Source organism: Hippopotamus amphibius, chromosome 1 (genome assembly GCF_030028045.1).
Source record: "Hippopotamus amphibius kiboko isolate mHipAmp2 chromosome 1, mHipAmp2.hap2, whole genome shotgun sequence".
NCBI classification, from domain to species: domain Eukaryota; kingdom Metazoa; phylum Chordata; class Mammalia; order Artiodactyla; family Hippopotamidae; genus Hippopotamus; species Hippopotamus amphibius.
Window position 1 is genome coordinate 145,866,598 of NC_080186.1, and position 9,639 is coordinate 145,876,236.

At 44.0% G+C, this 9,639-nt stretch overlaps 2 protein-coding genes across 2 annotated transcripts; one reads left to right on the forward strand and one right to left on the reverse strand.

Moving 5' to 3' along the window:
* Window positions 1–559: 559 nt before the first annotated feature.
* On the forward strand, window positions 560–8,801 carry LOC130860455 (T-cell immunoglobulin and mucin domain-containing protein 4-like). Its single transcript, XM_057748708.1, has 3 exons — window positions 560–626; window positions 6,389–6,727; window positions 8,536–8,801. Exons 1-3 carry the CDS (start codon window positions 569–571, stop codon window positions 8,592–8,594), a joined length of 456 nt encoding a protein of 151 aa, XP_057604691.1. The 5' UTR covers window positions 560–568; the 3' UTR covers window positions 8,595–8,801.
* On the reverse strand, window positions 3,666–3,995 carry LOC130860458 (60S ribosomal protein L22-like 1). Its single transcript, XM_057748718.1, has one exon. It carries the CDS (start codon window positions 3,993–3,995, stop codon window positions 3,666–3,668), a length of 330 nt encoding a protein of 109 aa, XP_057604701.1.
* Window positions 8,802–9,639: the final 838 nt, after the last annotated feature.

A 9,639-nucleotide genomic window follows, 5' to 3' on the forward strand; every position in this document is an offset into this window, starting at 1 on the left:
CTCTGATGGTGTTTTTGTCTTATGTGATGGTTGATGGCAGCCCTGCTTTTATTTCTCTAGTATCCGCACAAGGGGGCCAAGGGATCTGAGTGAGGGTGAACCCACATCGGGAGCAGAGCCAGATTCCCATCTAACTTCCCTTTGGCTCTCATGAGCACTCTGTGTGAAAACCAAGCCAGAGGGGAGAGTCAACTGCATTTGATTGTAAGCTGCATAGTAGCCGGAAGGACCATGGCTGATGCACAGTTTACGAGTGCACATACACACAAGCAGAGATGCTCGTGTACGTGTAGGAAACCCCCCCACATAAGTGGACAAAGGGTACATGCACGCCCACACCATCACTCCACATGTCTGCACACACACTAATGGCCAGGAGAAACGTGCTCAGCACATTTTATCATACATCCCAGATTGAGGAGGCCATTCAGGAGGGGGAAAGGGAAGATTATAAGGCAAAAAGAGAAATGAAACCTAAAGGTCCTGCCCTGTCAGCATTAATTGGAGTATAAGAAATGGAATTTGGACAGACAGACAGACAGACTCCTGGGGCCTGCCAACAGCCACAATGTCCAAAGGGCCTCTGATTCTCTGGCTGGTGATTGAGCTCGGGCAGCTTTCTCTGAGTAAGTGCTCTCAGTCCTTCCATCCTGGAGTCCCTGGAGCCTTGGCTCCCTGTGATGGATTTCCATGGCTGATCTGTAAAGCGGAAGCCCATTTCACTGCTGCATCCACTCAGCTTTTTGTCTTTGGAGGGTCTTTCCCTTTCTTTGTGACACAGTGTTTATCCTGAGACTGGTTTGGGAGTTTTAGGGTGTGGGGGTATTTATGTTCATACCAGAAATGGTAATTAGAGAAGAGACACAGAGATAAGGGCTCAGATAACATGGGGAAAAGAAATGTCCTCTGCAGGTACTACTAGCACAGTCACAGCGGGGGGAATTTGTTCTGGTAAGAGCTCTTATTATAATTCTTATTTTTCTGTTTATTTTTAGGAGTTTTTGTTTGCTTCTTGGTTTGTTTTATTTTGCTGGGGGTCAGGTGTGGTTTCCAGGTTTCAGATGATGCAGATGTACACACTCGGTGTGGACCTGTATACACCTCCACATCCTGCTGCTATAGGGTGGTTTCCTGTGGGCTGAGTCACATCTTGGTCATTACATTTTTTTTTAATTCTTTTTTTAAAATTAGTTAATTACCATATTTGTTCTTGGCCGCGTTGAGTCTCTGTTTCTGTGCACGGGCTTTCTCTAGTTGTGGCAAGCAGGGGCTACTCTTCATTGTGGTGAGTGTGCTGCTCATTGCGGTGGCTTCTCTTGCTGTGGAGCACGGGCTCTCTGGGCGCAGGCTTCAATAGCTGTGGCACTTGGACTCAGTAGTTGTGGCTCACGGGCTCTAGAGTGCAGGCTCAGTAGTTGTGGCGCACAGGCTTACTTGCTCCATGGCATGTTGGATCTTCCCAAACCAGGGCTGCAACCCATGTCCCCTGCATTGGCAGGTGATTCTTAACCACTGTGCCACCAGAAAAGTCCCTTAGTCATTAACTTTTGACACTGACAACTATGGCCCTTCCATGGAAGGAATGAAGGCCCAAATAAGATCCGTTTTAACAATCCGTGATTCTAGGAGCAGGCAATATCTAATGTCCCCTGCAGTTTTAACAGTTCATAGTTTATGCATGTGAATCTTTCAAATGTGCTTCATGAGAAAACACATTCCAAGAAAAATAAGACTTTTTCATACTGTTCTTTGTGCCTTTCTTTCCTTTGTAACTCCATGCATCCTCAGGTCTCCACTTACGTCAGGCTTTTCCTGACCACCCATAGCCTCCAAACTGGTTTGTGTTTCTGCTATGACTTCCTGTCCTCCCTGGAGTCCCCCCATTAGAGAACTTGTCACCCTGTAGTAATTGCTCATTTAACTGCCTCTCTCCCCAGATACCTGTGGGAGTTAATGCAATGAAATAAGTTCCTGTCACTTTCTTTGTCATTGGTTTTGCCTGGTCTTTATCTTGTTCTGGGGACTGGAGATGTGGAGGATTTGGTGATGCTGAAAGTTGCTATGGCCACCTTTTTGGCTACCAGCTGGACACTGATTGAGTGGGCTTCTCCAACCCTACTTGAAGAAGGCAGCACCTGGTGGGTGATCTGTTTGTTTCTCATTTGTGCCTTTTCTAAAATGACCATTTTAGAAGACAGTGACTGCTCAGACTCATCAAGGATCAGAGCTGAATGTGCTCTTAAAAGATGCCAGATGAAACCCTTCACTCTGTAGATGATGAAATGAGTCCCAGGTTGGGGAAAGGCCTTGCTTAAGGTCACCAGCTAGAGAAGGAACCAAGCTGGCACCAGCACCTGGTGTTGCACCCACCATCCTGGGTAATTCCCCAAGAGAGAACTGATTCTATACCAGTGATTCCTTTGCTGCAGATAAATTTGCAACTGGAGGGCACAGTTTCTTATCCTGTTTCTAAATTCAGAAATGCTCAGTTATTTGTGCTCATAGGTTGTTAATTTCCTGTGGCATTTAATACTTCCTCTCATGTGATCTTGAGAAGTTTTTCTGAGGCGAGCAGGGTCTCTCCCCTCTGCCTTATGAGGATGATGAGGTCAGGATTAGTGTGGCTTTCCTCCAAGAACACAAAAGCAGTAACTGGCAGAATGAGGTTTTCAATGTAAGCCTAATGGGTTTCTTCTGCCACACCTGCTTCCTTTTGTTTAACACATTTTTAATCAGCTGAGTAATACAGAAACACCCTTGGTGAAACAATTAAGATGTTACAAAGCTAAAATCCCATTTGACTACTATCCTCAACCCCAGTCCCTTTCCTCTGATCACAGAGGTGCTGACACAGTGAGTTGGATGTATGTCCCATCAGTCACTTTTCTCTGCATTTACTTACTTACTTACTTTCTTTTTTTTTTTTTAGAATTTAAATAAGTGTAAATTTTATTAAAGTTATACCCAAAATTGTGCTTTATTTTTTCACTATATACTTCAACATAAGGAGGTTTTTAAAAGCAGTACATTTCAGAAATCCTGGAAGAAATTCCACTAACTATAAGCTATTTAAATATTGCTTACAGAAAGTATTAACAAACAAAAAAGTAGGGTACATATGAACTTATTTACAAAACAGAATTAGAGTCACAGATGTAGAAAACCAACTTATGGCTACCAGCAGATAAGGTGGGGAAGGATAAGTTGTGAGATTGGGACTGACATATACACACTACTATATATAAAAGAGATAATAATAACCTGCTGTATAGCACAGGGAACTCTACCTACTACTCTGTAATGGCCTGTATGAGAAAAGATCTTTTTTGAAAAAAAGGAGTGGATTTATATATATATATATATATATATATATATATAAAACAGATTCATTTGATGTACATCTGGAACTAACACAGCATTGTAAATCAACTACACTCCAATAAAAATTTTTTTAAAGTATTAAAGGAAAGCAAGCACCATATAAACAGCATACACTTAAAGGGATTAATGCTTAACATACCCAGTGATGTTTTTTATTCACTGATAAACTAAAGGTCCATTTCAAGATATTTCTCTTGTATGCTTTGTTTTCTTAGCAAGCCAAAGCCCTGTAAGGGATGGCTTCATCTAGTCCTCAGACTTGGATCCATCTTCATTTGACTACTCTAGAAGTAGTGAAGTTCATAAGTCTCCTTCTCAGATGTAACCACACAAAGCCATTCATGAAGATTGTCCTTTTTAAGGTATCTCTTGCTAAGGTATTTCAAATACATTTTAGAGAACTGCTTCTCAGAAACAACTGTGATTTTATTCTTGAAGCGTTCAATGTGAATGACATTCGCAAGATTTCCACTTTTTCCATGCACCTTAACCTTCTCCCACAGAAACTGTTCGAAATTTCCAGAATCAAAAATTCCATCTTCTACTGGATGAGTAAGGTCCAAATTAAACTTCCAGGTTGACTTCTTAGGCTTCTTGTCTTTCTTCGGTGCCATCTTGAAGGCCAGCCACATGATTGTGCATTTACTTTCATATATGTGTGCCCACAAAAACCTGCATACTGGTTTATTTATTTTTTTAATGGTTTTGTATTTTATATGTAGTTTTGAAATTTCCCCTCTTCACTTATTAATAAATCTTGGAGTTTTCATGCCAATGGATGTAAATGTGTCTGATTCTATTAATCTTGTACAGGTGGTCCCATGGAAGGGCTATGCCATAGGGTAGCCACTCCCCATATACACACTGTTCACTCCATTCACACACATATGACACTGCAGGAAACATTCACTCAGGCTTAGCTAGGTCACGTGCATACTGAGTATTAACTGAAAATTCCAAATTGCCCCAGAGTGTGGCTGTACCAACTCACACCCCTTTCACTCCAGTTTACCCCAGGAGGCTAAGTCATTTCCTAGGTGCCTGTCTGGCCAGCACTTCATATTATCAACATTCTAAATTTTTGCCAGTCTAATAGGTGAAATTTACTGGTCACTCATATTTCCTTCTCTATGAATTGCCTGTTTTTCCCTTTGCCAGCTTTTCTATCAAGGCTTTCCTTACCAAGTAGTAGGATGCCTCCTTCTATACTATGCCACTTGGGAGAATAAACTGTCGGATCTCCAGTAGAAATAATTCTGTCAAACATTTTCTTGTTAATTTACCAAATATTGATAGGAACAAGCTCAGCCTTTAGAAGTCATTGGCTTCTGCTGCGTGTGTGCGGCATTGTTGTCACAGCTGCGAGTGATGGCAATTATTATTTTCCCGGGCTTCACGGGGGCAGAATGGGCGTCCACAGCATTTGCCATGTGTGAGACAGCTCCCCTGTGGCAAAGTAAAGAGATGAGAGTTCAGGGACGGCTCCAGGATGGTCTGAATTTGAATGACCCTTCGTCATGAGAGCAAACTCTGCAGAACCCAGCCAGCACATGGTTTGGCTTAGAACCTGGGCCACCACAAGGGCTCGTGCTCCCCTTCTCCCAGAGAAGGACAGCTGGAAGCTGCTGACACCTGGGTCAGGGAGGAACCCGGTGCTGCTGGCCAGGCCTTACACAAGGCAGGCAGTGGGGCTGACAGAGCTAGTGAATGGAGAATGGTAAGGAGGGTGCCTTGAAGAGAACGATGAGCAGAGGTCTAGGTACTCAGGAAGGAGGAGCACGTGGTCCTGATGCTCTGGGGCTACAGCCTGCCTGGTCTCCCGTGATAGTGTGGTTTCACTGAGAACAATCACTGATGCTCAATTATGTCAGAGGGCTTAACATTTGCAGCAGTGAAGAAGGTTCACAGATTCTCAGAGATGGAGGTTATCTTAGAAGAGGCAGTCCGGTGGTCCTCAAATAGAGTGAGTGATCAGTTATGACATGAGAATGACCTGGAGACCTTGGTTATGCACATTTCCATGGGCCTTGGCCTCAGAGATTCTGACTCAGGGTTGGGCAAGAGAGTTGGTATTTTGAGCAAGCTCCCCAGGCCATGCTGATAAGCAGCTGAGGTTGGAAACACAGATAATTCATTTAAAAAATGGTGCTATGTTCCTTTTCATATAGCTAACATGGTCAGCCTAATCTCCATCATCTTTAGGTCACAGATGCCTTTCCAAAGAATTCCTGGGATTCCTTTCCAGTTCTAACACTAAAAAAAAAAAAAAAAAGCACAAACACCACCTAAATTCACATTCACTAACAACAAACCAATGATCCAGAGTAATTAATTTCTATCTCCAGGGAACTCCCTGATTGTCCAGAGGCTAAACCATGCTCCCAAAACAGGGCGCCCGGGTTCAAAGCCTGTTGGGGAACTAGATCCCATGTGCTGCACCTAAGACCCAGAGCAGACGAATAAATATATAAATGTTTTTTTAAAAATCTTCTATCTCCAGTACTTAAAGGAGATGAGGAGAATGGGATAAAGCTCAGTAGCCTATCTCCCTGCCATACACACTCTGGGATGCAAGGCACAGGGAGGCCCATCTGAGGCATTCAAGTCAGTAGTACCTGACGACTGCCTATTGAGATACACTGGGCAGAGAGCTGTTTTGGACCTGTTTATATGAGTTAGTGGAATTGGATTAAAGGATCAGAATTTTCCATTGGAGAATTTATTGTTTTATTGAATGGTACTCAAGGTCAGAGGTTTTTTAATCAGCAAATCTGCTGTGGAGATGTGTTTAGAGACTCAGGCGGTCAGCTGTTTCCACTTGAGGGATGAAAGGGTGTGGAGTCAGGAGCTCCGCAGCAGCAAAAGGGCCAGCTAGAATTTGGGCTAAAGAAACAGATGCACTACGACCCTCTTCATCTTCCTGGAAGCATCTATCTGCACAATCCCCGTGGAGCATACTTGAGAGATTTCATACCTCACAACCTAATTTTCTCACCTTTCCTCACAGCTCCAGCTGCATCCGAGACTGTCGTCAGAGCGTTTTTGGGTGAGACGGTGACTTTGCCCTGTACACACTCATCCTGGTATAACAGAAACAGTGTGTGCTGGGGCAGAGGCCAGTGTCCAAACTCCAAATGCAATGACGAGCTTCTCTACACTGATGGGATGAAGACGGTCTCAAGGAAGTCTCCAAAATACCAACTTCGGGGGAGTATCCGGAGAGGGGAGGTCTCCTTGACCATCTTCAACACCAACGAAGGTGACGGTGGTGTGTACTGCTGCCGCATAGAGGTGCCTGGCTGGTTCAACGATGTGAAGAAGAACATCCGCCTGGAGCTGAGGGGAGGTGAGCCTGCAGAGGCTGTGTCTGTGGATGGAGAGGTTGAGCGTTCATGGCTCATGGAGTCCGTGGGTGGTGGTGGAGAGGCTGAAGCTGCCTAAGCAATGAGTGGGCAGATTAAATCTGAGACGTGTTTATGACCAGAGGAGCCACAGTCTGGAGCAAATGCCCGTGGGAGCCAGAAAACCACCCAAATGAGTGAGGGGGTGGAGGGTGAGGGAAGGGCAAGGGAACCAGTGAAATTCGGGGTCAGTCTGGACAGGGCAGCTGCTTCTTGTGCAGGGAATTGCAGAAATGTGGCCCAGTGCTTTCAGATCTCCCAGTTTTTATGTGAACTGTACTGATTTTTTGCATGTTGGCAAAGATTTCAAAATTTAAAAAAATATCGGGTGAACGAAATAAAAGGTGCTGTTCATGGATCAGCTCCAGCCCACAAGCCAATCGTGGCCAACTTCCGGCCGAGGGAAAGGGCAGGGGATGTGGAGGCAGTCGTAGCAGTTTTGGGGTGACCTTTCCTTCTTTCACTCTCGGTTGCTTTGATGAGATTTGAAACCTGGTGGAACTCCTAAGTAGTTGAGCTGCATGGGGTGCAGCCTGTGGTTGAATTGTGTGAACAATCGTCCCCGTTCCTGCTGGTCTGGAACAGAGCCTCTCAAAGTCAGCTGTGTGCTCAGCCTGCACCGAGGACGGAGGGCCCTTGGGCTCTGTTCCTCACTGGACTGGCATCTCAGAAGGCAGGCTCTGGCTAGCCATATGCGTAATGAGCTTCTCAGGTGACTCTCGGGTGCTCTAAAATTTGAGAACAACTGATGTGGATGTTTCTAATTATAGAATTTTCATACTCATATATGAAAGTATGTTTTTTAATGTATTAAGTATATATATTTAGTATATTTTTGTCTCAAAGCAACTTTGTGAGATAGAAGGTATTATTCGAATTTGTTGAAGCTAAATGATGCCAATCCAAGTCTTTGCTTTTCAAGCCTGATGTAACCAGCTGTTGATATCATTTTATAAAATGCTGGTTGACCTTAATACTCTATGAGGTCATTTCTAAGTTCATTTGAAACTAATGATATCTTTATGGTCCATTAGAGTTAATGGAAGTGTGGAAAATTTAAGAGCGGGTGGTATCTGTAGAATAACTGTTGCTAATGAACCCAAATTCAGATGTTTAGGGGGTGAGTGGTGCTGTAACAAAAATGGAAATGAGATTTTTCTGGGTCTTCCCTGGTGGTGCAGTTAAGAATCGCCTGCCAATGTAGAAGACATGGTCCTGGAAGATCCTGGTTCGGGAAGATCCCACATGCTGCGGAGCAACTAAGCCCATGCACCACAACCACTGAGTCTGCATGCCACAAATACAGAAGACTGCACACCTAGAGCCCATGCTCCGGAACAAGAGAAGCCACCGCAATGAGAGCCCCCGCATCGCAACTAAGAGTAGCCCTGGCTCGAGGCAACTAGAGAAAGCCTGTGGGCAGCAATAAAGATCCAATGTAGCCAAATAAATTAATTAATTAATTTATAAATATGAGGTTTTTCTTCTCATGATAGTAAGGAAAATAAAGGGAAATGTGAAGAGACAGAGAAGAAACATAAACTGGCCTGAAAGAGTTAATCAATCCTAATTTTATTTTAACTGTTAGCATCTGTAGTGTCTATAACTAGATTTGTCCCTCACAAGGCTAACCTCTAACACTCTGTGACACTCTGTGAATTACATCCTGCACCTGGTGTTTACAATCCCTGAACTCCCCTGTGGCAAATCACCCCTTGTAGCAAATCACCCCTTGTAGCGTTCTGTGTTTCAGAAAGAATGTCACGGGCCCATACCACAGAGATGAATGGACCCAATTACTGGGCTGTCTGACGCCAGCTGTGGCTGTTGTGAAATATGCAAGAAGAAGAAAAATGCAAGACCTTCACCACCTGGATCCTTATCACCTACCCCAGACTGTGAGCTCCTCCTATAAGACCACTTCTGCTTCTCCAGGGAGGGGAGCACAGTTCTTGAGGCACTAGCCTGCTGTGTGCCCTTTTTGTCTGGCAAAGAATAAAGTTTCTCTGTTTCGTTTTCCTCCAAAACACTGTCTCTGTTTTTCTGTTCAGCATCAGTGCACAGGGAGCCAAGATTTTGGCGCCAGTGGTGTTGGCATGAATCAACCTTTAATATCGGAAAGAGACTGTAGGTTCATCCTATGTTACGCTCTTTGGATTCGCTTATTTTAGATTTTAATTTTTATCGTGGAAAGAACACCTAGCACGAGTTCTACCCTCTTCACGTATTTTCAAGTGTACAATACACTATTGTTAACTGTGGGCACAATGTGTGCAGTAAATTTCTAGAGCTTATTCATCTCGCTTGACTGAAATGTTATGTTGGGCTCACTTTCGATGCAATCCTTCATTTATTCATTCAGCCCATGTTTTGGGAACACCTGCTATGTACCGCACACTGTGGTTGGTATTAGATTTTTAGCAGAAAACAAAATAAATACCAGCTTTTCCCTCATGGAACTTCCACTGTACTAGGAGAAGCAGACATTCCATAATAACCAACAAATAAATGTGTAGTTAGGAAATGCCACAGATGCTATAAATGTCAAGTATGAGTGTGCAAAAAAATTATTATTGTAGAATGCTGATGAACTCCTTGCAGAACTGTCCTGTTAGCTGAGACATGTGGGTTAAGGAGGAGTCAGTCTGAGGAAGAGAGACTAGGAAGCAGTAGGTACAAAGCTCCTCCCGAAATGGAAGGTCACTGATATGGTGGAAGAACTGAAGAAAGGCCAGTGGGCTGGGGAAAAGTGAAAACAGAGTGGAGGCCTGAGATGGGAAAGAAAGAGCAGATCAGGTGGGGCCCTGTGGGTGAGGTTGGGGGTTGGGTCTTCATCTTAAGGGCAAGGAGAACTCAG

What these genes read in the sequence shown, in the direction of transcription:
- LOC130860455 (XM_057748708.1), top strand. Translation starts at nt 569, where the DNA reads ATGTCCAAAGGGCCTCTGATTCTCTGGCTGGTGATTGAGCTCGGGCAG. An exon ending in GCTCGGGCAGCTTTCTCTGA is followed by an intron (nt 627 to 6,388) that starts GTAAGTGCTCTC and finishes CTTTCCTCACAG; the next exon opens with CTCCAGCTGCATCCGAGACT. An exon ending in CCGCCTGGAGCTGAGGGGAG is followed by an intron (nt 6,728 to 8,535) that starts GTGAGCCTGCAG and finishes TCTGTGTTTCAG; the next exon opens with AAAGAATGTCACGGGCCCAT.
- LOC130860458 (XM_057748718.1), bottom strand. Translation starts at nt 3,995, where the DNA reads ATGGCACCGAAGAAAGACAAGAAGCCTAAGAAGTCAACCTGGAAGTTT.